Below are 26,641 nucleotides of genomic sequence, written 5' to 3'. Positions count from 1 at the left end.
ACTGATTTTGTACGTTGCAAAACACATGGAGTGTCCTTCTCTCTGCAAAACCTTCCATGTGATTCATAGATCCTGGACACCCCCCTTAAGAACTGGAGCACTTCAGCTATAGATTTTCACTGTCATAAAGGTGATAAAATGTATTAACCTAAACAAAAATGTCTCTGGCTGGCTTCTGAGAACTCAAACACAACCAGATGCAGTGCTAACCAGCCTCGCTGGCATGGAGTCAGATGAACGGGTCCAGGTTCTCAGCTGACATATATCAGTGTAGCTCCCCTGCAGCCACCCAGCCAGGCATCATCCAGCTGGGAGGGAAGGGCAGGGGAGGGGACTGCCTGCTGCCTGCCTGCCGCACTTCATCTGCTAGCACTGGCTCTAGAGAAAAAACCAAATAAGCAGCAAAAGGTATGGGCTCCTTGCTTAGCTTTTCTGCTCTTTGTGAACAATTTATGAACTGCTTTTTGACCACTCAGCAGTTGTTTATGAACCGGGGAGAGATGAGAGACAAACAACATAAGAAGGGGAAAAAAATACAATCTAATAGCCAGCCACTCAAATTCAGAATAACCTGTCCTGCCAGGTGATGACAGAGTTGCTTCAGACTTTCTCTTGAAGGTACATAGCTTGCAGTACTGGCCAGGGAAAGAGTGCATTTATTAGCAGCTGAGTTAGCAGGGATACCTCATTTAGAAGAGGGAAATCAGAGGGAAAAGTTGTAAGGTTTTTTCTGTCCCAGAAAATGAAGCTCCTTATCAAGTCCATCTTTGTCAGAGCATTGGAGAAGCAGTGCTGACCTAAGAAGGACAGCAGGGCAAAGTACTTCCCTACATACACCCCCAAGCTCCATCTGCAGTCCTACGTACATGTTCAACTTATGTGAATAATTTGGTTAGGTCTGTGGCTTATTATGTGAGAATTATACATTCACTGATTTGTTAGATGAGTTATCATTAGAGTTTTGCTTGTGTGACTTTAACTGCCCAAAGCAAGCATATAGTTAAAAGCTAAAATATGTATGTATTTTCTTTATGCTGTCTTTTCATAGGCATGAGTAGAGTTATTGCCTCTAATGTGGCACAAGAAAGTAGCCCCTTACTGAATCCTGAAGACTCACCGTACCATCAGCAGGAATGAGTTAAAGGGAGCAGGACTGTTCCTTGTTTGTAAGCAAGGCAGCCCTTGGACAATGTTTTTGGTTCTGCCACTAAGGGTTTCGATGATATTGGGGCTGAGTTCTACCTCACTGATCTGTAAACTGGATTTTCCATCACATTTAATGACACTGGGGTCATCTTTTAAAGCAGTGTGAGGTGCAGCAGCACAGACCCATGCAAAGAGTCTGGACAACTTCCACAGTTGGGTCCAGTGTTTGCAAATGCTTTTGGATTCCTGGAAAGCGTGAAGACTTCTTGTTCACTCACAGCAGATTGTGTCACCATTTCCCAGGCCAGTTGCCTCATAGACCTGAATTAACCAAGCAAGTGCTTGGAATATGAAATATTTTAAGTAGCATGAATTGTGCCTGCTATTGGGGAAAACTGATGAACCTTCCAGCAGAGCGAGACTCTGTGACTGCTGGCAGGCTCCCTTCTGCCTGCTCCTATCTGAAGATTGCCACCACCACCTTTCTCACATAAGTCAGGTCTTTGCTAGATGGGTCTTTATTTTTCTATGGTGTCTGTCTGACATTTGAGTGAGCAGTATGATTACACATTAGTTTATTGAAAACCCAGGCTGTTGTTGTACTACATTAAATCAACACAGGCCTGGAATTATATAGGACATCTTTGCCTTTAAGTTCAATAGTTTAATTTCATGTTAGGCTGCCACACATAACAGATTTTCCTCAATGTAAATGCTTGTTTCTCTTCTTTTTCTGCTCTTGGCAATGCAATACCTGTAAACTTACGGTTTCTTCTTTGGGATGGTTGCTTACGATGACAAGGAGTGAAACATATTGAAACAGTCATGGTTACAATATTTATAGATTCTGAATGCATGCTAAATTAGAAGCAAAGGAGAAGCAAAATTACATTTGTTTTGTAATACTGTACAGTTAGGGCCAGAATCGTAGCTGCCAGCGCATCTGTAAATGTTTTAGCTCATAGCTGAGAATCGGAGCAACATTGCTAAACATGGGTGGATGATACAGTACAGCCCAAGTGTCACCCATTGAACAAAGAACCCCACAGAGAATCAGGCTAGAGTAATTAATGAATCCATTTCGAAAAGTCAGTGCCCTTCAATTAGCCTGAATGTAGCAAAGCAGATGGGATCCCATCCTCCAGGGAGAAAATTGAGAAAGATCCTAAGAAATACTGCGTTGGACTGATTTATCTGGGTAATTATAAGCCTCATTTGCACAGAACTGTTCAATATGGCTGCAGCGAGAAAATTAAGAATTTATAAAATGTTGATATGTGGCCTAAACTATCAGTGGTAGTGGAATCATCTGTCAAGCAGGATCTTGGTTCAGAGTATTAAACTAATCATCAGCCAGAAGAGGCTGAAAGGCAAACTTGGCTGTGGAGCTGTTGGGCGGAGGGGGTGTATTTCTAGCGATCCTTTTTGTTAAAGGCTCCTGTGAGCTCATCTGTCTGCAGGGAGACATTCACTGCCATCCTAATTTGATATGTTGTCCTGCCTTGAAACGTCCTACAGGATTTCAGAAAGTGAATGAATGCCTCTAAAGAAACTTAAGGAAAAGAAAATGAAAATTTAAACATGCACATTTTTTCAAACATCGGGAGGTAGAGGAGCAAAATTAGAAGAGTAATGATAGCAGCATTTGAGAGCATGTACACCCTAGCCTTAGCCCAAACAGACCCCTCTATCCCTGTCAGCAGTCTCATTTTTAAGTCAAAGCATCACAGGATTTATTTGTATGAATGGGAAGCCGCACAGTGTCTTCTAAGGACTAAATTGGAAGCCGGTACATATATATTGTAACTGTGTTTATGTGTGATAGAAAAGGAAGCCGGGTTGTTTATAGAAGCAGCAAGAGAAAAATAAACACTGTTTTTGACAGCATTGAAATCACATAGAAATTATGGTCTGTAGGTTCTAGGGCTGGGGAGGGGTGTTGTCTAAAGGGAAATTGCACTCTAGCATCATGGACTTCCCACATATTTTGTGTTTTTACAAACACCACAGCTCAGATAGCTCCAAGCAGCATTTTGCACAAAGTTTTCAAAATTCATGGAGCTTCAACAATCAGAAGCCTTGGACTTTTCAACAAATAGGAAAGAAATCTAGTAGTCTTAGATAGGCAGAGCAAAGCAGTAGGTCTCACCATTCTTCCAGTCCTGTGAAATGCTTTCTTAGTTAAGGTAATTTCTCTGCTGTTCCAAGGCCAGTCTTTTCCTCATAAACACCCCCTTTTCTAAGATGACAAATGGTGGTGGGTATCTGGGCAGCATCCTCCTTGCCTTGTCCTTCCCCCTCCAGCAGCTCAGTGCTGTGTTAATGTGTTGGTTTCAACACTATCCCCATTGAACTAGAAATTCAAAGTACATTCATCTGTTTTAATGAATTAAAAAAATCAGCTCTGGGCAGAATGTCAGACATTAGCGAATACTTTTAGGGCAGCAGTCTGGTGGCAGCAAAGCCGTGCAGCTCCAGTCGTAAGGCTGCCTTGCACGTTCGCTGGTGTGCATAATGTATCTTACTGTATTTTGTATTTTATATATCCTTTCTTACCTCAGAAGGCCTGAGATAATACGGTGATGAGTGCACTGGCCGGAGCAGCCAGGGCAGGATGTACCCACTCCCAGTTGTCCTCTCAGCCCACCAGCAGGCAGTCTGAGGTTGGCACAGTTTGGCCTGCGACTGCACCTTCTCACCCTCCACTGATAAATAAGCAGACTAATTGAATTAATAAACAGATAGCTCTTTTCCCTGCCAGCTGGAGCGCCATCAAAATGTGTGATACATTATCTGTCAATACTTTAACCGCAGGGAAGAAGTGAAAAAATTAGCTGCCTCAACCTTCCCTCTCTAACTCTTCCCTTTCCCTTTCCCCCATCCACCCAAGCTCCCTGATTTGGTTTGCTTCTACCCTCCTTGCCCCTTTTCTTCTCTCCTTTGGCAGATCTCCAAAGAGAAGTAGCTCTGAGAGAGTAACTCATTTGGCCAGGCCACTAATGGGTTATTAAGGCTGTGGGCAGCAGTGGGAGATGCTCATGTTCCTGTGGCTCACTTGGAAAGAGGCTCAGAGGTTTCAGGAGCATCGGGCACATCTTTGGGGTGTGACTGCCCATGCCTCAGCTGCCAGTGCATAGCAATCTCTTGATTGCCCTTAAATTGTGAACTCCTGTGGCTGCGACAGAAGCCACACATTCAGGGTAACAAGGAGTGCAACCAAACAGGAGGTGGATGCTGCTTAATATCCATCAGTGACAGTAAAGATCTTTATCAGTGGGATCGAAGGCACCCTCAGCAAGTTGGCAGACAACACCAGGCTGAGTGGTATGTTTGACACACATAAGGGACAGGATGTCATCCAGAGGGACCTGGACAAGCTCGAGAAGTGGGCCCTTGTGAACCTCAAGAGGTTCAACAAGGGCAAGTAAAAGGTCCTGCTCCTGGATCAGGGTAACCCCCAACATCAGTACAGGCTGGGGCATGAAGGGACTGAGAGTACTGCTGAGGAGAAAGACTTGGGGCTACTGGTGGATGAAAAACTGGCATGAGCTGATATTGTGTACTTGCAGCCCAGAAGCCAACTGTATCATGGGCTGCATCCAAAGAAGCATGACCAGCAGGTTGAAGGAGGTGATCCTGCCCCTCCGCTCTCGTGAGATCCCTCCTGTAGTACTGCATCCAGCTCTGAGGCCACCAACACAAGAGGGACGTGGACCTGCTGGAGTGAGTTCAGAGGGGGCCACAAAAACGATCAGAGGGGTGGAACACCTCTCCTATGAGGAAAGGCTGAGAGAGTTGGGGTTGTTCAGCAGGGAGAAGACTCCAGGGAGACGTTATTGCAGCTTACTGTAGTACCTAAAGTGGGGCTGTAAGAAAGATGGCGACAAACCTTTTAGAAGGGCCTGTTGTGATAGGATGAGGGGTAAGAGTTTTAAACTAAGAGGGGAGATTCAGGCTGGATGTGAGGAAGAAATTTTTTACAATGAGGGTGATAAAACACTGGAACAGGTTGCCCAGAGAGGTTGTAGATGCCTCATCCCTGGCATTCAAGGTCACAGTGGACATGGCTCTGAACAACCTGGTCTAGTTGAGGATGTCCCTGCTCATTGCAGAGGGGTTGGACTAGATGACCTTTAAAGAGCTCTTCCAATCCAAACTATTCTATGGTTCTATGATTTTATGTGACAAGGCATCAGGAAGCTTTACTGACTTGCTGGTGTGCCAGTTAAAAGGGGGAACTTCATCATAACCCTTAGCCCTGAATGTCACAGAGGTGGATAGTGCATGAGGCTTTTTTGTTTCAAAAGGGAGGAAACTGATGAGTCAGAAGGGCTCAGTGATTTCCATAATACAGTCAGGATGTCCCTGCCATCACCTCTCGAAGTGCTATTCCCTTTTGGAAATAATAAATATCTATGTGAAGTCCCTCAACAGCCCTGAGTAGCAAGAGACAACAAAGATTTTGTTGCTTCTCACTCTAGGAAGGTAAATAGCTGAAGTTTCTATGGCATTACCTTGATTTCCAACTTATTTGTGTAAGTACTTGTGTGCTTTTGCTGGTCTGGTTTCCCTCACCACATCTCCTCTTACAATCTTCCTAGTGAGCAATCTGGTAAAGCTTCGCAGTCCTTCTTTTTCTAAAACGGCAAGAACTGGGAGGTGCTTTGGAGTCACTGAGCAGTCTGAGATGGGAATGAGATCACAGCATTAGGTTCTTGTTCAGAACATGGCTTTTTTTTTTCCTGGTGCATATGTCAAATGAATCAGACAACGGTGGTGTCAGGAAGATGGATAATGCTGTCAGCAAGGCTGGGAGAGGAGACAGGAAGATGTGTTAAGCATCAAAACAAGATGGTATTTATGCCTTTCTCCCGCACTCAACAGAAGTACACAAGAAATACTAAAAAGGAAGGCAGGGCAATAGCAGGAGCAGCTGGATCCCTGCCGTGCTCCTCAGAAGACAAGTCCCTGCTGTAAAGGATGGTGAGCATGGCTGAGTAACGGGTGTGCAGGAATTGCTTGTTCCTGCGATCCTGGCAACTGGTTCTCGTACATGGGAAGGTGTTTGGGTCCAGCATCACCCTGTCCTTGTGGGGAACGCTCACCCAACACATGACTCATTCTGCCTCCCTCAGGCTGCTGTGGGAACCCTCTACCCTCCTGTTCCCCAGTCAGGGCATTTATGCTGGAATTTGCCCTTAAGTGGTTTTTTTCCTGCCCTCTTTCCCTTGGGCAGGAGGGACAGGGAAGAGTCCACAATCAAGTGAGGCAGGATACTCTTTACCTGTCACTCCAAGCTGGAAAGGAAATCCTGATTGTGTGACAGCCACTGCAACTGCGGGTCTAAGCCAGGCCCCTGACCTGTGCAAATCGTGTTCTGTATCCTGTGGTACATGGCATAGGAAAGCCAAATCCAGCTGTCCAGAAACAGCAGGATGAGTCAATGGCTTACCAAGCAGGCAGCATCCTTCCCTTGTTTTTTTGGCTTGCTCTGACATGTTGCTTTGAAAAGCAGTTTTGCCAAAAAATAAGCCTACTATGTGCAAGAGAGTGAGCAGCTGATACATTGCATTTTAGTAAGTTATTGCTTGTCAGCCGAGCCATGGGAGGTGTTTGGGGATGCATTCCTAGCCCCGTCAAACACAAAGTAAAACCTATTAGTGTAAATCACAAATGCCAATAAAAAAGAATAGCTGGGGTTTGATTCTTTTATCTTTTGTTCCACGCTGTAGCTATCCTGAAGAGTATTAAAAAATCTTGTGGCACTGATAGAGTAGCTTGCTGGGTATATGGTAGAAGGTTGAGATGTTGCTGTTCCTGGAGCCTCAAGTGGCTTTGAAATTCAATGCGTCTGACCCAAGATACTGCTGTTTAAAAGCAGCTGATACATGTGAGGTGGTGAAAAACAGGGTAGCAACTTGAGCTGTGTACTGATGCAGGGGGATGGCTTTGCAGGTGAAAAACAAAGGGGGCACAGTGGAGGGCAGCAGCCTGAGGGATGAATTCAGGGGCAGAATATGGGGGAAGGTGGGAGAGCGTAAGACACCTAGCATGAGGGTGTAAAAGGGCAGTGCGTATCAACACTGGTTTAATGAATATTCATTATACTCATGCAGATAACTCTTGGCATAGAATATATTTTATAACAGTGAAAATTTATGCTAAACGAACCTCTGTTCCCTCTCTTTATGGTTTGTATCTATGCACTACATGCCATACATGAGTGCTTGTATTTAAAAAATCACTAGTCACTAGGTTTTCATAGGCAGATAATTGAAAGCTGTTTGTTGAATTAAAATATTATTTTCTTTTCATTCAATTCCAATGCTGGAATTCAGCTTTTAAAAAATGTGAAATAACCCCTAAGAACATTCTTATTTTATATGTCCCCGTACTGCACTTTAAGTTCTAGTCATTTCTTCAGAAAAAAATATAATAATCCATATTATGGAATATTTGGAATCTATATGGAATATATATATGGAATGTTTCAGGAATCACTCAGCTTTAGAAACGAAGGAGGAAAATAACTTCACCTGAAACTACGTGGTAATGAGACTACATCTAATTACCTGCATTGAATTCTCCAGTCAGGCCAATAGGCTAATGAACATGAATACTCTTTCACAGAGAGCCCTGGGATCCCTAATGGCTGTAAATGGTCAGGGCTTTGGTTTTACGTTTCAGAGTCAGGTTGGTATAATCTTGAAACAAAATACACAAATCACATCCTCTCCTCTAGACAGCCAGTGTGTGTATGAGTGTGTGTGCATGCGTGCACACATGTGTGTGTGTGCACGCCCTTGAGCACTGCACATCTGGGATAAAATCAAAGCACTTTTAAGTGCACATGTATTCCATTTCTGGCTTGCTGGTAGCCCTTTAAATGTGCTGGGCTTAATCCAGGAAAAAAGAGTATTCAAAAATCACACCAGTGAAGGGAAAAAAAAAAAGCTGCCCAAGTTTTATATACTTGGATGGCATTTTTCTTTGAATATGAATGACTTAATCATAATCAGCCTTAGTGAGAGTGGGCGATGAAAGTTCAGAAATCTTCTGACAGAAAAGGACTTTGAACCTGCCTTTCTCATGTCCTTAGTGTGTATATTATGCTTGTGAGAGGGAAAAAGAAAGCAAGAACTTGCATTCTCGGCAAGAAACTGAAGTCACTCTTTTAAGAGGCTTCAGAGCAGTATTCTGCAGAGAGAGACTTTTGCAGTGCTAATCCCATCTGATCTCTGAGTACAGATTAAAATACCCAAACCCACAGTGTTTCTTCCAGTGTTGGAGAGCTCTGATTTGAGGATTTGCTCCATGTCTGGCTTGTATAGGAAATGCCCAGACTTCGTCTGAAATAGGTTCCCTCTTTTCTCATTTAATACATTCATTGTGTGCTCAGACAAAGACGTATGTATAGCAAGCACTGTACAAGCACTCCCACTTGCATTGTATTAGAAGATGGGAACATGATTTTAGGAACCTAGTTACCGTGTTTGCTTGCAGGAGTGAGGAAGACCTGAGTTCCAGCCCCTTTGCCAGAGGCTTTGCCAAAGTGTTTTATGTCCAATGTGAAGAAAGAGTCCATGGTCTCTCTGCTTGGGAATGAGATGTAATATGGTCATTAAGAGAGTAGATGTGGAAGACAGGCAGTACTGACTCAGGTCCCTCAAGCCCAAGTTTTCCCACTGCCTTGCAGGGTGCTGTTAACACCAAGTGATTTTATTGCCACCTCCTTTTTCTGCATTTTCCATGGGTGACAACCTAACATGCATGGCAATATCCAGTAGATGAATCTGGCAGAGTAACTAAGCAAAAGACTGTCTATTTGGAGAATTAAGATGGTGATTAGGTATGTGCCTGCCTACTGATAGCAGGCAATTAATCCCCAAAGTTTCAGGCATTTTGCTGTCAGAAACCTGCCTCTCCAGGGGTAGGTAGCAGCTAAGTAGCAGCTTTCCTTTTGGACTCCATCACGCAGAGGGGAAATCAGGCAGAAGTTGGTTGTATTTTTTGGATCCTGCCATTGGTATTGTATGTTGAAATTATATGACACCATTTGCCAGTAATAAATCACTTTGCTGTCTGTTGTGTGATTACATAATTAAATATCCCTTGTCTCGAATACGCATGCAGGGATTGACTTAGACTTGGTGGGAATTAGGGGTTTGATTTTTTTGAACTTTACATTTCCTGACTCCTGGGCAAATCAAATCCAGTTGTTTAACACTGCACTGAGAAATGATTCATGCAAGAAATAGTATATAGTAAAAAGCACAAACCATATTTTGACTGTATTTTCTGTCTTGATTATAATTTACTTGTTCATTAAAAAAGTGGGAATTTAGTATTTTTCTATTTCTAATCCTTAAAAAGGTTGTGCATTGCACAAGGATAATGGTGCTCATCTCCTTTACAAGGTGCTTTGAGATGAAGAGAAGGGAATTGCTAGGTGGAGATGGGATGTAAACTCACTTGTCTTTTCTGCTGTCCCTGAAACCATGGCTGTTCTCAATGAAATGCCATCACCAGAAGATGGCAATTCTGGCAGAGTACCCTTGGGCCACCCTGGCTGCAACCTGCATTGGATTACTCAAAATGCAGTCATCAGGAGAGGTGTTGCTGGGACTGAGGTCACCAGCCAGCCTGGCTGCTTGGAGCTCCTTCGTGCCCTGGGTTCAGGGACACTGAAGCAGCCCTTGCATCTGACCCATCCTTGAGCAGCATGATGTCTATTAGCTTTATTGCTGCTGTATTGTTTGCAGTTGATTCTTGCTGCTTTTTTCTGGAGTTTAATTCAGTTTGTGTTTGGAAGGACAAGGGAGCAAATTTGTTGTTTTTATTAGAGGCTAAGCTGCACTGAAGGCTGGATAACGATCCATTGTTCATGTTGTTACAAAATCCAACTAAGTAGGGAAGAAAGCACAAAGGAAGGGAAAAGTATAATTCAGATTTGCCAAACAGCCTGACAATAATTAGAAGATTAGCAGTTTGGCACTGTTTACTAGCCAGTTGTGAATTAAATGCATCCCCCTTTTCTCTTTACATTAGTGTAATGTGTCACTCTGGCTCTGGATTTCACGTCCTTTGCACACCCCTTAACATGTCATTCGGTCAATATGCAGCACTATATTTTACTGCACCAGAAATGTACGAGTCAGTATTTAATGTGGCATCAGAGACTTCCTAATCACCAGTCTCTGAAATGTGCTCATAAGTATCTGCAGTTATTGCATGGAGATGAATCACCTCCAGTTTGCTTTTATAAATGTGAGTGGAACGTTTGCAAAGAGTGGTTTCTGTTATTTACACTGTGAAATGCTTGTAAGTAGCCAACTATAAAAGACCTGAGTGACATTCATGCTTAAGCTCTCTCACTGCAGTCATAGTTGGAGGAAAGGATAAAAATCAGTGTGATACTCTGAAATACACTGGGTGAAGTTCTGTTTGCAGATATAGCTGCCACTGGCCTAACTCCTTCTATTCAGAAAATCATATCATAGGATCATAGAATGGTTTAGGTTGGAAAGGACCTTAAGACCATCTACTTCCAGGCCCCTGCCATGGGCAGGGACATCTTCAACCAGACCAGGCTGCTCGAAGCCCCATCCAACCTGGCTTTGAACATTTTGAGGGATGGGGTATCTATAGCTTCTCCAGGTAACCTGTTCCAGTATCTCATCACTCTCAGTAGAGAATGTCTTCCTTGTATCCAATCCAAATCTACCCTCTTTTAGTTTAAAGGCATTACTCGTTGTCCTGTCACTACACATCCTTGTAAAACTCCCTCTCCATCTTTCTTGTTGGCCCCTTTTAGGTACTGGAAGGCTGCTATTGGGTATAATGCTTAGAGGAGTATAAGCAAAAAAGAAAACCTGACCATTGCAAATGAGAAAACAATTTTAGTGCCATTAGTGAATGCTATGATTGCCCTGAAGTTTGGCTAGTCAGGATTTTTACCCTGATGTTACTATCTAATTGCATGTGTGTGCGGATGCTTGATGTCTGGGGCTTTTCTCTGACTTCTCACTCCTCTCTAGTGTCTTCTTTCCCCTGTGGGAGAACTTATTATACCCCTATATAATAGGGACTAGAATCACAGTGCAAGAAAATATCTTTGAGATCATATTTCATCTGCCTACAGGGTTCTGATAAAATCTCCTGATAAGAATATGCCAGACATGAAGCTGATACTACACTGGTCTTGTCTCTTCTCTAATTTACTAGGATTTGGACATGCAGACCAGAAAGGGAATAGAGTTTTTTCTGAGTGCAGCAATGTGTACTTATTCAGAACAATTCAGTCCTATTAAAAACCAGCAATCCATGTCTGTCCCAACCTAAAATTCAAATGGATTAAATAATAGCTTATTGTTTGATGGAAGCACAGGTAATAACATCTGTAAAATTGGGAGAGATTTTTGTCATTTCTTCACTGAAGAATAAGTGGGAAAAGGTTGTAGTTTATTGTCATATACAGATTATGGTATATAATATAATACAGTATTTACAGCCTGTTGCACTATAAATTTAACACACTATAGATATTATAAATATTTACATACATATGAAAACCCCAAAATTATTTGGGTTTTTCATTGTGGGAAAAGCATCAGCAACCTCCCAGTTTGCAGTTTATGTTTTTTTTTCTTCTGACGAACTGAAAAATACGCTGTCTTGTTTTCACTAGCAATATGGGAGAAAGAAAGGTGGAGCAAAAGCCATGGCAACCTTGAAATACATATCATGATAGAGAAAACTCAGGAAGCAGCAAGATCCTGAGCTGCATAGGTGTTAGGGAAGCTGATGATACAATTTTACATCATGATCTCAAATGCTTGTAGCCCATTTTTGGCAGACTTAGGGTTTTCCCAAAGATGTTCAGAGACTGAATTGCAATCTATGATGATAAAGGAAACATCAAGCAATTCACTGCACCATGTCAGGCTTTAGATGGAGGAGGCACTGTGAAAACTGTTTCCAAAAACCCCGATGTTCCAGGTACAATGATAACTTCTTTGAGGTGTTAACTCAGAGTATGTGTGTCCGTTAGGGGGGCTGCAGGGAGCACAACACTCCTACCCGTTGAGCACTAATATCCACTGTTTCTATTTCCTCCTAAGCTTCAAAGGTGAGAATTTATGTGTTCCTGGCTTACTGTAGTAAGATCAAAAGGGAATTTTCTTTATTCACTTGATGAAAGGCAAAGCAGGCCGTTCTCTGTGAAAAATCTCTCATGTCTGTGTCACTGACAACCATTAATGGAAATGCCATGATCAAGTCAGCTGTAACTGATGTTGGTCACTTTGATGAAATAGTAATCAATAAGGACCAAAAGCCAGGTAAGACAAGCACCTGCATTTCCTCTTGGCTTGAGGTTGGTGGGGAATGTTTTGAAAATTGCAGTAAAAAAGGGAGAGAAGAGGAACTGTGCCCTAAGAAACACAGCAGTGAGGTTGGCAAGGATCTGGGGTTTGGTGAGAGCAGACCTGAGTATTGAGCGCTCTGTTTCAGCTCCTGTCTGTGAACTGCCGGGTACCTGGTGAAGCCAGTCACACATTTCCTGAAAAACCGAATGGCTGCAGGATCAGGTCCCAAGTTATCACGTCATTCTAGAAGGGATTTGCTAATGTAGTGAGCCCAGTAAGCTCAATTTTGATGCCGTGGCATTTTATTTGACACTAAACTAAAGCAGCTGTTTGCAATTAGACCACATAAAAAGAACAATAACAAAAATGCAGCCTGCCCTTCCAGCTCTACACATACTCAATGCAAAGAGTTCACCAAGTTCTGGTGCTTGTTCCTCCCTTTGCTCTAACTAAAACATCCCAAACAATTGATCTCGTTGAAGACCAAACAGAAAGAAAATGTTTATCATTCCCCCAGTGTTTCTGCTGGGCAGGAGCAACTGGTTAATGGAAGGTAAATGCTGCTCCAGGTGTGTGTGTGCAGGCACGGCTCTTGCTGCTACAAAGCTGTTCTAAGAACAACGTTAAAAGGAGGCGAGGGCCGGGTGATGGCTGTTACTGTGCTGGGACGGGATGAGTTAGAGAGCTGGTTTCTTACCAGGACTAGGATCCAGGGCAGCTGGCCCACCCTCCCATTGGGAACAGCGAACAAGGAGCTTGTAGAATACACAGTCCAAATGGAAATGACCCCTATTGACTGAAACCAGCTGCATGTCAGACCTCTCACTGTCTCTCTTGATTTGCTATCTCAAATAAATGGATGTGGTAGAAGGGGCTATGGAAAGAAAACAAAATAATTTATTCTCCTTGAAGTTGTGCCACACTAATAAGCCACAGTTTTTACAGCTGAAAAAAAAATGTTTATTCACAGATTAAGTTTTTCCCTCTTTTTTTTTTTTGCTTTGAAAGTCTACAGTTTAGAATAAGACATTGCTGTAGTTCAGCTTCAGAGGTCTCTGACAAATACAGCATGGGTAGATGATGGCTAATGAAAGCTTGGTTATCTTGCATTTTGATTCAGAAAACAAAGTTAAACCAGCTTTTGTTGGTGCTTTGGCTTAGATCTGTGTGGTGGCTCAACCCCATAAAAAAGGTCTTAGTTTTGAAGAACGATACGCAGAATTACTTGACTTACTCATATGTTGTTTTCAGTATTTTTCCTAATACACTCCTGCGTAACACCAGTTATTCTGAGCATTGTGAGTTGCTGCTTGCTACCAGGGTAGCACTTCAATTTGGAAACATTAAGGGCAACAACTGCTAAAGTCTTCCATGTTACACCCAAGATGAGTTACTGCTACTGATATTAGATTGAGCTCCGTTCTGACTTCAGAGGTAGGGAAAGACATATTTAACTCCACTGCCATAGTTGCCTCGATTTTGCTTTGAGAAGATCATCAGGTTTTGATGGTCATGGTTTGATAGGCTTTCTTAAGGAAACTTCTTAAAAGTCATCAATCTAGCTATTCTTCACACAAACCGAGGCACTGATGTTTTACAAATGTATCTTTATCTTTTTTTTTTCTTAAGTCTTGTTCAGCCAATCGATTGTTAGTGAAATAAACCACCAGATTTGGATTAATGGATCTATTACAGTGTCTCAGTGGAATGATCTTCATAAAGTCTGCAAAAACATGTGGGATACAAAAGTCTGAGTATGCCACTTTAAATTGACCCTGTTATTTCTCTTTGCCTCCCACAACCTTCTTCTTTTGTTTTGTTTGGGGTTTTTTTGTTTGTTTGTTTGTTGGGGGCTTTTTCTAGTATTTTTCTTTTTTATTTCTTTGTAAGAATTTGTTTCTTCCTCACTGCCAGGTACACAAACACAATACAGCACCAGCTTTGAACATAGGAGCCTTTACCTTTCCCACTTGCCTTGCAGTGGAGTTGCACAGGCAATAACAGATGATATATTTCAATATAAAGCAGATTGACATTCCCATCTATATGTTCTGAGTGTGCTGGCATTCATTCTCTTTACTTTAAAGACAAAACCAAAATGTAATTCAATCTGGTCATTGTTTCTCCACTGGCAGATTTTAGCCATGTTGGCTTGTAAGATCTTCTGACTGTCATCTGTGACTGACAGATACAGGGGACATCAGTGAGGTGTCTCTGTACCAGGAGAGCTCGCAGCTTTGGGATGACCCTGTAACTGCACTGAAAGGAAACCTTTTTTTTTTCCCCTCTGTATTCCAGCTACAGCTTTAGTACACAGGGGCCCTATCCTGCAGTCCAAAATGTGGCAGCCCTTCCCATTGCCCTCTGGTGGTGTTCAGGGAAAAGTGAACAAATCCCATTGATATTAAGGAGAGTTTTGTCTTTGTCAGGTCTCCGGGGCCCAAACCAGTGACAGTACAAACGTGAGGTGTACAAAACAGAAGGAGGGATTAGCATGGAATAACAACACAGAAGGTGTTTGACTTTTCCATCAGAGAAAGAGGATCAGGTTGAGGCCACCCTCATTATTTTCCTGTCTTTCTGATGAAAGAACAGTTTGGGTGCTAGAATACATTTGAGCCTGAATTTGAAAAACACATCAATGCAGTATATTTATCAATGACTCTCTTAAATAATATCTGTAGTAAAAACAAGACGAGAACTTTGTCTCACTTATATTTTAATCACTTTCCTTTTCAAAAGTTACAAGAATACAAGCTTGATGAAGCTAACACTAATGAGCTGACCAAAGAGAAAAGGATAAGAGCCAGTTATTTTTCCCCAGCAGCGCAGTAGGAAATGTGTAACTGTTACATTTCAGTTGAGATGGTTATATCTTCACATATTTACAGTGGAAAACTAGATTAAAGCCCCAGAATATGTTCTTTCTCAAACTGAAATAAGATGCCTTTTATCAAGGGAACAGCAAGGAAAAAACTAAATAAATCTCAAAACACAGGACAAGCACTGCTTCTACAGCAGCAGAAATCCTGTCCTGGTTGCTCAGATCATCGTGTATGAATGTTGAATTTTCTGCCTTGTTCTGTTCCAGAGACTGAAGGCAGCGCTGACTCATCATCCTGCCGCCATGTCAAATGGGAATATGAACACCATGGGCCACATGATGGAAATGATGAGCTCACGGCAGGACCAGACGCCGCACCATCATATGCACTCACATCCTCATCAGCACCAGACACTGCCACCTCATCACTCATACCCGCATCAGCACCAGCACCCGACGCACCATCCTCATCCTCAGCCTCATCACCAGCAGAATCATCCTCACCACCACTCTCACTCGCACCTTCACGCACACCCGGCACATCACCAGACCTCGCCGCACCCCCCACTGCACTCCAGTGGACAAGCACAGGTAGACTTTCCTGCCATGCTGCATAGCTGAGTTTTGCTGTTATGTGAAGTTAAAGCCTGATCCCTGTGTTGTTTCTACATGCACACATGTCTTGTTAGATACAACCCCCTCAGGCTACTCATAAATATCTGCTACTAGTGATGGAGAAACCCAAACTTTATTCGGAAAATGAAGTGAAGCAACAACTTGTTTTGCTGCTTAATTTGCTAGACATTTGTAACATCTTACTTTATAAGGAGCTCCAAGGTTTTGCAGTGCTGTGAGCTCTGCGAATTGACACATATCCTTTTATGGATGAGATTTATTGTGGAGATTAGCATATTATGTATGTTGCTTAATGTGCTTGAACCTGAACTTCTCAGGCTAAGATTTGAAGAGCTGTATGCAGAAACACATAGCACCATATCTGAAATGGCACTGGTATGAGTGGGTGTATGTGTTCATGACTGGAGATAGTAGGGGAAGTTCTAAGGTAAGATACACTGGCTTTGAGGAAAAGAAGAAATGATCCAGACACTGTGAAGGGGAGAGATGCCCTCATCTGCAAAGTGTGAGAGAAAGACAAGATTGGCTGAGAGTGCAGGCAATAGTTGGAAGATGTTATGATAGGGGAAAAAGATGGTGAAACCAGTCCAAAGAGAGAGATTTAAACCAGGAAGGCAATTCTGAATTGGATTCAGATGGTAACTCAGTGAAGGTCTCCATTGAATGAGATGAAGATCTCAATTTTTGGACAAGTATATTGGCTTCAGCAGTTTGGACAATTCAATATCTGAACTGAATGTTTCTTGAACTAATGAACTAGTAAGCACAGACTTCAGCAGAGTCACTTCTAAGAGGAATTCTATTAATGTCTCAAGATGATAGGCTTCTGCATCAGGATCCCATAAGAAAAGTAAAGCCCTGGGGGCAGTGTCTGTAACATGCCAGGTCTAGGGAGCAAATTTAAGGAAGACAAGTGGGCAGTGCATAGAATGAGGACACAAAGGAGTGCCAGCCACAAGAAGTTCAATCTGTGAAGTATTGTGTTGCTTGAAAATACCTTTCAGCCAAGCTCTTAGAAAACATTAAAGAAAATGAGAGGATTTGGCTGACATCCCAGTGTCCCACAACATTAACTATTTACTAACATCTAGCCTTATTATTGCAGAGGCTGCAAGCACATGGGATTTCCCTGAAGCATTTGCTAATGTAAAATGAATTGTCAGCTTTAGAGAAACAGTCTAAATAAGAAAGCAGCAGACTCCCCTGTGAGAAGATGTCCAGCACTTTCCTAAGTTTAGTTCAGTTTTTACTTTGTGAATTAAATTCTCATCTGTTAATGAGTTATCTTCCTAGGAGTTGTTTAAAAACTCCAATAAAAAGTATCTCATAACAGAGAAACCAAAAGTAACCTGATGATCATCTTTGAGATCCATGACAGAGTAAGGATAAAGTTGTGCTTAGCAGACTAAGAACTTCATGGATGAGATGAAGGAAGTCACTTAACCTCTCTGAGGCTTTTAAAACAAGGGTAATAGTACTGACACCTCACTGAGGTGAGGGAGGATAAACATGGTAATGCAGGTGAGGGGGTCAGATACCATGGTAAGGAGCATTGCTGTAAAACATCCACATTACCAGGTAAGGATAAAACAGTTACCAGAGAACTAAAAGTCTCCCAGTTTTAGGGATAAGGTCAGTGAGTGAGTGGGCCCTCCTCTGGACCTGCTTGGGCAGGTCCATGTCTTTTTTATACTCCTTCCTGTTAGGACAGCCTACACTTCTGTGCTTTGTATTCCCTGTTAGCTAGGCAGCCCAAAAGGCTCACAGTTATTCAAGATGACATACAGGCACCAGAATAGGTGGGCTGACTGGCAGCCACACTGCTATGTCAGATTTACCCTTGTGTCCCAGCACCAAACAGTCTCTGAAGCTGGGCCTGTGCAGTCAGATGATCTTTGCCACCTACATCATGTCCCTGGAGGCAACAGGCCCCACTGGGGATCAGGGAGTTCTTCACCTTTTCATAGGTGTGTCATTCCTCTGTTCCTTCACCTGGGAATGGAGGGTGATGGAGCAGGAATCCTAGGATCAGCAGCTTCCCCAGGCAGCAGAGCTCTTGATGCGTGTGTCTGCTCCCATGGAGTGAAGGCAATAGCAATCTCTGAACAGATATGTTAGTGGGGAGAAAAGAAGAGTTTTTTGAGTAATAATCACATGGTTATTACTTTCTAAGCTCATCCATAGTCCCCATGGCAATGGCCTCTTTGGGGGTCAGATTGCTCCAGCAGACTTTAATTTTATGGTGTGATTTACTAATTATTAACCTCCTTATTCTTCTGAGCCAGGTTCTTTCATTCCAAACCACCAGCCAAATGACAGCATGGTCCACGCTACTGTAAGCCATGTGCTCCCATGCTGAGACTGTCATTATTCTACACCACACCCTTCTGTAATGTTGGAATTCATTTCATGCTTTTCAGCTATCATTTTGATACACAGGAGCCCAATGAATTATGCTTTCATAGAATGAGTTAATGGGTATTAGTTTTATGGTAAGTAGCAATGAACAGAGAGAAATTGGATCAAGCATAAAAATAGAAACCACTTTCTGAGAAAGTGAAGTATTTTATCAAGTTGTAGCTATGTTGCCTCAGCTACTACAGAAATGATTCCTCAGTTGGTCCCATGAAGGTTTCTTCATATCAAACTCGCCAGAGCGATAGCTTAAGCAGAGTTCGGATGTTGTTTCATTCTTTTAGCTGTCCTATGCTTGTCTTCTTTATGGATGTGATTAGCATTTTCTAAGAAAAACATTAACTTCAATTTCAGTACATGTTCATTTTCTCTCTTTTGTCCCTGGGCAGGGCAGTGAAGTGAAATCCTGCTAGAGAAAGATGCTAGGACAGATACTAAGATCTAGCCTAACAGATTTCAGGGTTAAGAGCGATCTAATAAGAGTCAGTTAATTATCCCACGTAACATTATTAGTGATGTAATGGCAACCTTTATAATTAATATCTGCCAGAGATAGAGAGGAGGTTTTGTTGTTCTGAAAATGCGCTCTGACTGCCGAAAGACTAACTGGTACATTCTAAAACCAAAATGACTCACTAGTTATTCAGGAGAAAATGACTGTATAAGGAAAAAACCCCAAAGAATCGTATAGTTACCTTTTTCTGCCTGTGTAGCAGTCCCCACTGAGAGAGTTAAGAAACAAGAATTTTTAAAGCTGAATTAAAAAGGAGAGAAATGGGATAAGAAAAGCTTTTGGTGTCCAGAAACATAAGTAACAGATCTCTGAAGTCTGGAGAGGGGTGTGTGTGTGAGAGAGAAAGTGAGGGGCCTTTGATGACCTGTTGACATTAAAGGGATCTCTGTGGCCTCTGTGCTTAAGCATATTGCTAAAGAGGCATTGTGCTCAGCTCCAGCTGGCATCCCTTGGCAGTGATCTCCAGGTGGCAGCCCCAGGATGCTGGTGGTGATGGGAGATACGGCCAGTGGTCCTGCATGGTGCTGGTGGCTGCAGTCACTACAGCTGCCACAGTCCTGAGATGCCAGCCCCTGGTGTGGACAGGGGGCTGGAGATTTTACCAGCAAACATATGGAGTTAATACAGGATGAAACTTTAAAAATCAGTCAGAAAGTGCAGGGTGGCTTATTTATTTTTAGATGGTTATTTTTTTAAAACATTTTTCTGCTTCTGTGAGAGAGATTCCCTGACTGTGCAACATATGCAACATAAAGCTGGGAATACATTTGGCTTCATGCAGAAAGAGTTATCAGATGCACCGAGTAATTACACATAAAATTGCCACTTTAATTGGCACAAGTCAGCTGGGGGAGAAAGCAAAGTCTTCTTCACAGTTTGTGGCGAGATTCTAGACAGAAAAGCGACCTTGCAAGACGCAAGACGATAGTATCATTTTAATTGAGACAGACAGAAGTGTTAGGCAAACACATGTTAATTGCCGCAATTGAAATTCAGGGCTCAGTCTGACAAAGCACTGAGTACATCCACTCCCTGGAGTCAAAGGAAGCACCTTGGAGGTTTGGGCCTTTGCCAGGACAAGAGGGTTAATTTTGAGTCAACAATTCAGGTTTCCAGACTATTCCAGACTGTGCTGGAGTGGCAGCAGCAATGTGAGCTGCAGCAGCGGCTCCCATTGGGTGTGAGCAATGGGACCCATGGGTTGGGCTCCCAAGCCCCAAGTGCAGTCCAGACCCCATGGCCTGGGCACCTTGGGAAGGCAGAAGAGCAGTCCAAAAGCTGGTTATTCCAAGGCAGCTGAATGTTAAGTCTGATACTTCTTCCTGACAGGGACATGGGTATGTGTTTCATCCACCCAGGAGTGGAGTACAGACTATGTGGGACTGTCTCCACCACACACTTTTCTGTAATGCACCAGTTACTCTGTGGAGCAGGATTGATACTTTCCTGCACTTGAAAAAGCACCAAGACATATTTTTTCATAGTTTCATAGCAGCAGGAATAGATGTAGTGTGCTTCTACTGTCAAAGCTAGGCTTCGTGAATAAAAGGGAGCATAGCATCCACGAGGGTCAAATGAAAATGCCTGGTAAGGGGAATAACCCTTCTCCATGCAGTGCAGGGATAGCCAAACAAGGGTTCAAGTTCAGATACCTAAATCCTTTCTTTTGTCCCAGATGAGGGGCACTGACGTCTGCTGGCCTTGCATGATCCCAGCCTGGGGCTTTCCAGCTCCACTCTGGTGGAAAGAGTGTTGCAGCTCCCATCTCCAGAAGTGGTAAAGCATGAGACAGAGATGGGGAAGTCTGGGAACTAGAAATGTCCTAAAGCTGTGGAGGCAACTGGGGAAAAAAGAGAGACAGAAATAAGGATATTACAGTCCCCTGCTTTGATTAAAACAGTTGCTGAGAGAAACTTAACATTTCAGGTTTGAAATAGGTGGTGGCAGAGAAAGTACCTATGTGAACATTTTCAATAACTAACTGTAAGGGAAAAAATATTTTCCCTACTAATATTCAGAGGATCATTTCCAGAAAATGCCCCCTTTGACTATGGCATTGATTTGCCAGCAGCTAATTTCAGTGGCAACTGGTGCAGCCTTTCAACTCGTGCCTGTTGCAGACCTCGCCGGGCAGCGGGACGGGCATGTGAGACTTCCCTTCCCATTTCAGCATCCCCCTCGGTAACTTCTCCCCCTCACCACCCTGTGCCAAACCTCTTCTTCTCGCCAGGTTTCGCCAGCAGCGCAGCAGATGCAGCCCACACAGACGATACAGCCACCGCAGCCGACCGGAGGCCGCAGGAGGAGGGTGGTAGACGAGGACCCGGATGAGAGGAGGCGGAAATTTCTGGAAAGGAACCGAGCTGCCGCCACGCGCTGCAGACAGAAGAGGAAGGTCTGGGTGATGTCACTGGAAAAGAAAGCAGAAGAGCTCACCCAGACAAACATGCAGCTTCAGGTGCGAGACACTGTCTGCACCCCCAAGGACACAGAAGGGCTCTTTGTGCATGGAGGGGCTGGTGGTGCCTTTGGGGCTGCCCCCATACAGCCGGCTCCTAGCAGGAGCAGGGGCATAATCAAAGTCCATTAATCAAGATGTGTGTGCTTCAATTAAAGAAATAATTACATTTTAGTGGGGTAAGCCAGGAAAAAGCTGTCTTGGAATTTAGAAGCCTTCACTAGATGTAGTTGTATTTATTTTCTTTTCTTGTCACTGCTTTTCAGGGGGATTTTTTTGGAAGTGGCATTAACTCGGCTGTAAAAGACTATTTTAGAGAAGGGCATGTAGCTAAACAGTCAAAGCAAGCAAGATAGGAGAGTAAATATATCAGTCTAACAGTAAGAAAAATTATATGAATAGATGAAAATAACCTGAGTATGATGATAAAAGCCTTTCTTACAGTGCTGCCCTTCTTATGGCAGGCACAGTAGTTCTGCCCCATTCATAGTTGTTCCTGCGTGGTTCCAGTAAGCCAAGTTGCCTTCAGAACAAGTTATAAAATAATGTCATGGACAATGTTATCATAAACCCAGCACACGAGCACCATGTGCCAGTTTTGCTCAGTTATGCTGAAGCTGTGGCTCAGTTTCTGTGTTCTTGGGTTAAAACTTTGCAGAAGAGTCTGGTTTAAGCTTTGTGGCAAACCAAACCCTCTCTTTCTTTTCTAGAACGAGGTTTCGATGCTGAAAAATGAGGTAGCACAGCTGAAACAGTTATTGTTAACACATAAAGACTGTCCAATAACAGCTATGCAGAAAGAATCGCAAGGATATCTAAGTAAGTAGCTGGTATGTTTGCACTGTCTCCACACTCCTCACAGGAAAGCAAAGTTTCCAATTCTTCCCTCCAGAACCCCTTGTTGATCATATTATCTCTTGAACCTGTCTTCTCAAACATCATCCAAGCCATCCAATCCCCTGCCCTTACTTATCCAGCCCCGCACCAAACCAAAAAAGCCCTGGTTTCCATCCCACACAGCAGAGCTAGCCTTCCCCACCCCTCCCTTCGGCAAGGAGATGCACATGGATGGACGCTCGCTCCCCTGTGGAGGATCCTGCTTGAACTCACAGCTCCAAACCTGCAAGAGTCCTCCTGGGCACAGGACTGCCAGAACCTTAAAATAACTCTCAAAAGGAAAGTTATAAAGGAAAATATTACAGTTCCCTCCAGTGAAAATGGTCCTGTGCTCTGACAGTGGCACAGACCAGGCGTGGCACAGGTTTTCAAGGTTTGTTAACTCTTTCTTAACTCTTAATCTTTCTTTTTTCCACAAAGTTATCATTTAATGGAGACGTTGAATTGATTCTGCCTAATTTATGCATTTTATGAGTGTGGCAATTTAGGGACAAACTCTTTGTTTGGCTCTAGAACAGTTCAAAAGAGACTCAGGGTTAATATCTGCTAGATTGCAGTGTTCCCTTAAAATAGAGCCCATTTCTGTCTCCTCTGCATCACTATGCATCTGGCTTTTTAACAGTACTCAAAGACAAAAAGTATATAATTACATTACATGCCTGTCAACTGTTGCTTGAATTAGATTTTCTGTGCTGCAGTGCACTGCACTGCACTCTCATTTTGGTTCCTGCTGGAGCGAATAAAGTATTTAAGCATCCCAACTGATTTTATAGACCTTAGGATATCAGATTTTTTATCCCAACATTGGTTTCGTAGTCATTAAGGTCTTGGACTTACTTCAGGGTCCCAACTCCTGAAGTCAGGTTGATATCAGAGAAGCTGTCTTAAAAAAATCATCAAAACAAAAGCTGCAAAAGATCAGAAGATGGAGAGTGTTGGATAACTGTGTATTTTGAAATCCTGGGACTTGTGCATGCCTGAGGTTGTTAGTAGCGCTGCTGTAGTAGTACATCCCTTTTCCAGGAGTGTCACCAAGCCTGGGCTTGTTACTCGGATGGAAATATGAATGTGCGTTGTTTCTGTGCCCTCACCCCCTTCCCAGGTCCCGAGAGCAGTCCTCCTGCGAGCCCGGTCCCAGCTTGCTCCCAGCAGCAAGTCATCCAACACAACACCATCACAACCTCCTCCTCTGTCAGCGACGTCGTGGGAAGCTCCACTCTCACCCAGCTTGCCAGCCACAGAACAGACATCAACCCCATTCTTTAAAGGTGGTTGGTCAGAAACTGCTAGGGGAGTGTGGTAGCGTATCAAAGCGTCCTCTGTGCTAAGGACATTTGCAACTGTAACTCAAGCCTGGAAGATTCCTCAGTTCTTGAAAGACTCTGGCTTTCATTTTTATAGTTATTAAAATGTCTTTTATACTTAGTTACATGAAAGGGAGTTATGCAATTAATATGTTATCAGCTTGAGAAATGCTTTGGTGCTTTCTCCGTTTTTTTTTTGGTACCAGTTACTTGTTTATAAACCTAACTGTTTCTGTACATAGTCATGTTTCCTTCTCATCAATCTAGCCTGAAGCCTCAGAGATACCAGGTTGTGTTAAACTGCAGCTTGTTAGCCAGAGTGAGGCATGAAAAGTATTAAACAGAGTCATATGTAGGTAACTAGGAGTAATTAGGCTATAAATACAGAGAGAAGGGATCTGCTGACAGCATAGTAAAGAAAGAGTTAGCGTTGTGCTATCAGCAGACCCCATCTTGCATTCAGAGCCTCTTTCAAAGCAGTTATATAGGATGTGGCTATCAGGACAAAATCGAGCCCAAATAACATGTTCTTTTGACTAGACCTCCCCCTTCTCCTCCCCTACCCTGGCCTTTTTCTCCTCCAGTTATTCCCACACCTTCCTTTTCCCTTCCGAAAATCTTTTCATCCCCAGGTTTTTCTCTTTTTCTACCCTGCTTTTTTTCATTCCAAGGCTTTCTCACTTCCCTCTCTTTTTCTTAAAGAATGGTGATGAACAAGCAAAAACTTCAAGCCCAGCTAAAAACTGTCGGTGCGGCTGCTGCTTTCACTAGCTCTTCACCTGCAGCTGGGCTGTGCTGAGCATTTGGCTTTTTAAAAAAAGAAATGCTCCTGATTTAGTGTTTTTAATAAACAGTGAAAGGCAAAAGCAGTGCAGCCCCAGGTGAAGCAGGATTGAGAGCCAGCTGTGTTGATGCTAGCAGCTCTGTGAGCTTCTGCAGCGAGGTACAGGCATAGCGAACAACACCTGAGAATCACAGGAATTCTTTTGCACTGCCAGTCATTAACATAGAAAAATCCATGTAGTATATAATAATTCAGAAAAGTTCTGTCCCCTAACCCGATTGCGTTGTTCTAGCAACAAAAGCTAACAGCCTCAGGTTTCACAGGCTATAAATGAGAAATAAATCAGTGTAATGGTTCTGACCAGCCGGAAAAATGCCAGTTTTAATTCCCAGGGAAAGTCCTGCTCTCTGCAGGTATTTGTTTAAGCATCCATGGACTGATCCCGACCTGGCAGACAGCAGTGTAGCTTCACTGACTTTAATGGCACTTAACACCCCTTTACCGCGGGTAAGGAATTGTCTCATTAGGACACTAAATAATTTTTAGAAGGCTTGCAGCTGCTAAGAAGCACTACAGGTATGGCAAATCCCACTGCACTCTGGATAAAATTCTGTCCTGCAAAGAGGGTCTGGAAAAGAGCCTTATGCCACAATTAAGGTTTTTGTTTGGACTCTGGGCCTGCCCCTCAGCGTGACTGATTTGCATCCCCGAGTGGTACCAGTGATTGATGGGAAAATCAGACGGAGATGATGCCAGTTAATTATGCTGCCTTGCTTTATACTGGGACCTGATTTTGCTCTCAAATCTGTCAACGGCAAAACCTCCTGCTGCTTACTCAGGGAGCAGGCTCCGAGCTGGTGATAAATGTTCAGACATTTTGAGCTACAACTTTAATAGCAAAACCTAATTCACGTTATTCCTGGCAAATCCTCTAACCATGAACATGCTTTGTTCCAAAGCAAAGTTCTCCTCCTCTAAGACTGTGTCTTTGGGTTTTAGAGGAGTCTTGGGTTTGAGAAGGGTGGCTCATCTCCATGCAGGAGGGAGAGTGAAAAACCTGAAGCTTGAGGCACTGTAAAGAGCAGGGCCATCCTGGAAGGGAAAGCAAAATTCTGAGGATCATTCATTTCTGAATTAGTTCTTATCTCGCTAACTAACTTTTTATGAGTATACTTTTCTTTAACAGCTCACGTTCCATTTATGCAAGTACATTCAAAAAAAAGATTTTTAATGTACAGTGTAAATCTTGACTTGATTATATAGTCTAAGAACCAAAAAGTTACAAAAAAATACAAATGTAAAGGATTTTCTATTATATTTTAGACAAACAAATACTTTTAAAGTGTTTTAAATACTGAATCTATAATTTTTTGTTAACCTCCAGTTGTAATAGCTAAATGGTTTTGCTTCATCATGGCTCCCAAGGGAACTTTTTTCAAATATGCAGTCGAGCAAAATATTCCAGCTGAGTATCCGCTATGTAAAAAAAAACCAAATAAGCCATTTCCCCTGTGTCTGAATTTCATCATTCACCATGAAAAAGAAAATGTCATCGCAGGGTTAATTTAAAAACTTTTCCTTTATATGGGTAGCACTTAAATACATTAAAAAATAAAAATCAAAGTTGTTGGTAATATTAGAATACCCAGTTGAGCTACACTGCACTAGAATTACGGTTTAGCTTGATTTTATTCAGTCTCCTCAATTAAAATATTTAGCTGTTAAACTGAAAGCCTCTACATTAAAAAGAAGAAAAAAAAAAAAAAAGAAAAACAAAGAAAAACTACAAAAACCTTGCCTAAGTTTTGTTAAATTCAGCTACTTGAGAGTTTGACTGATGTGTATTATATATAGCTCAATTATTTCTTTTTTTAATGCTAACTAGGCAAGCCAACTACACATGTTGGCCTAAATGTGTAATTACAATGAAATGTCTCCTCTCTATACTATTGGCCTTTAGGTATAATCCTTGCTAGTGATGTGGAAATAAGTAAAGGATGAAAAGCTATTTGCTATTGCTTCTTGTAACTCTGTCGCAGGTTCACAGGCCAAGACAACACGCAGCATATTTATATCGGCTATATCATCAATAAAAGGACCAACTGTACCAGGCACCTTATATTATTCCTCAGATTTGCTTCCACATTAAAATGCTCTTGTTTTCCAGGGGAATGATCCTGCAGCCTTTCCTCAAGCTGCCGGTCCAGCTGGGCACTGGAGGCTGCCTGAGCAAGGGCTGTGGGAGAAGCCCCTGCCCCTCTGTCTCCGGCATTGTCCCTCTGCTGCACAGTTGGTGG

The 26,641-nt window shown here is 42.7% G+C and overlaps 1 protein-coding gene across 3 annotated transcripts in view; it reads left to right on the top strand.

The window, feature by feature from the left end:
* The window catches only part of CREB5 (cAMP responsive element binding protein 5), a 254,026-nt gene extending 227,674 nt beyond the window's left edge, over window positions 1-26,352 (top strand). For all 3 annotated transcript variants that reach the window (XM_057424865.1, XM_057424866.1, XM_057424867.1), the window contains 4 exons: window positions 15,604-15,927; window positions 21,132-21,359; window positions 22,070-22,178; window positions 23,359-26,352. In XM_057424865.1, the coding sequence (XP_057280848.1) occupies window positions 15,604-15,927; window positions 21,132-21,359; window positions 22,070-22,178; window positions 23,359-23,522 (825 nt within the window). In that variant the 3' untranslated portion in view covers window positions 23,523-26,352. The remainder of the gene's footprint in view (window positions 1-15,603; window positions 15,928-21,131; window positions 21,360-22,069; window positions 22,179-23,358) is intronic.
* Window positions 26,353-26,641: the final 289 nt, after the last annotated feature.

The sequence above is a fragment of the Pezoporus wallicus genome, unplaced genomic scaffold (assembly GCF_028554395.1).
Source record: "Pezoporus wallicus isolate ANWC-B61680 ecotype Strahan unplaced genomic scaffold, APGP_CSIRO_Pwel_v1 contig_3181, whole genome shotgun sequence".
NCBI lineage: Eukaryota > Metazoa > Chordata > Aves > Psittaciformes > Psittacidae > Pezoporus > Pezoporus wallicus.
The sequence above is the reverse complement of the archived record's forward strand: the minus strand, read 5'-3'. Positions and strand labels throughout refer to the sequence as shown.